This window comes from Blastomyces gilchristii (genome assembly GCF_000003855.2).
Source record: "Blastomyces gilchristii SLH14081 genomic scaffold supercont1.7, whole genome shotgun sequence".
Classification (NCBI taxonomy): Eukaryota; Fungi; Ascomycota; class Eurotiomycetes; order Onygenales; family Ajellomycetaceae; genus Blastomyces; species Blastomyces gilchristii.
The window spans coordinates 3,046,166-3,047,312 of record NW_003101676.1 but is presented as its reverse complement, the minus strand read 5'-3'; the positions used below and the strand labels follow the sequence as shown (position 1 = coordinate 3,047,312).

Sequence of the window (1,147 nt, the reverse complement as noted above, 5' to 3'; positions counted from 1 at the left end):
CTATCATCATCATCATTATCATTATCATTATTATTACTATCATTATCATCATCATCATCATCATTATTATTATATCATTGCTAGCTGCCTTCTCTGTCTTTACTCTCTTTCAACACTTATCAAAATCAATTATATTATTCTTCTTCAAATATTCTGCGGTCCTGCGGATCATCAAGGCGCGTGAGCACTGTCACAGATTGAAGAGAGAGAAGAAGAAGATGTTTAAGCATGAGAAGACAGATTGTAAGACATATTATAATGTCTTAAAGAGACTTCATAAGAGAGTAGAATGATAATGATTTTAAGTAACACTTCTGATAGATTTAAACTGAACTAAGTATAGAAATAATGCAGATAACACTGTCTGTGAGAGATTGAAAAAGAAGATAGTGAAGAGTCTTATACAGCAGCAGTGAGATCAGAAGAAGTTCTGAGAATAATTTAAGATCAAGATAAAGAGAGAGAGAGAGAAGAAAAGTATTACTGTAAATAAGCAGCAGCAGAAGAAGATTAAGAAGATATTAAAGTAAGAGATAAAGAAGTCAAAACTGATAAGTTTTTTATTGAGAGATAACAATTTTTGATAACACTTCTGTTCTCTAATTGATTAGCAGGAGCTGACAGAGAAGAAGAGAATTAAGGCCTTGTTCAGATCTTGAATGCACTCTATGATTCAGAATATTGAGAAGATAGCCCTGCTCTCTGAGCATGTCAATCTGCTTACTGCTGAGATGAAACCTGAGACAGCAGATCAGAAAATGCAGGATTTTGAAATACAGATTGATCTGACTGAGAGAAAGCAGCAGAAACTCTTCTCTGAGAAGGCAGCAGAGAGAGATTTTAAGATGATTATCATCTCAGATAAGAAGAAGAAGAAGAAGAATGAGAATGAGAAGTGAATTATGAAGAATAATGAGAAGAATGAGAAAGAGAAGAAAGATAATAAATAGAAAAAGTTTTTTTCTTTTTATATTAGTTAGTTGTAAGTTTGTAACTATTAGTTAATAATTGAAATTAATTTTGAGTTTTCAAAAATTATTGTACAAGTTGTAATCAATTATCAATATCAGAAATAATATATATATATATATTCAACTATCATGTCACTATAATGTATAAGTATCAATATTTTTTCAACATTAATATT

The 1,147-nt window shown here is 30.3% G+C and overlaps 1 protein-coding gene across 1 annotated transcript; it reads left to right on the top strand.

Annotated features, from left to right (window-relative positions):
* Window positions 1–668: 668 nt before the first annotated feature.
* Window positions 669–899, top strand: BDBG_17055 (uncharacterized protein; the record flags this gene model as incomplete). The annotated part of the gene is made up of 1 exon (XM_031724862.1): window positions 669–899. One exon carries the CDS (start codon window positions 669–671, stop codon window positions 897–899), a length of 231 nt encoding a protein of 76 aa, XP_031578313.1.
* Window positions 900–1,147: the final 248 nt, after the last annotated feature.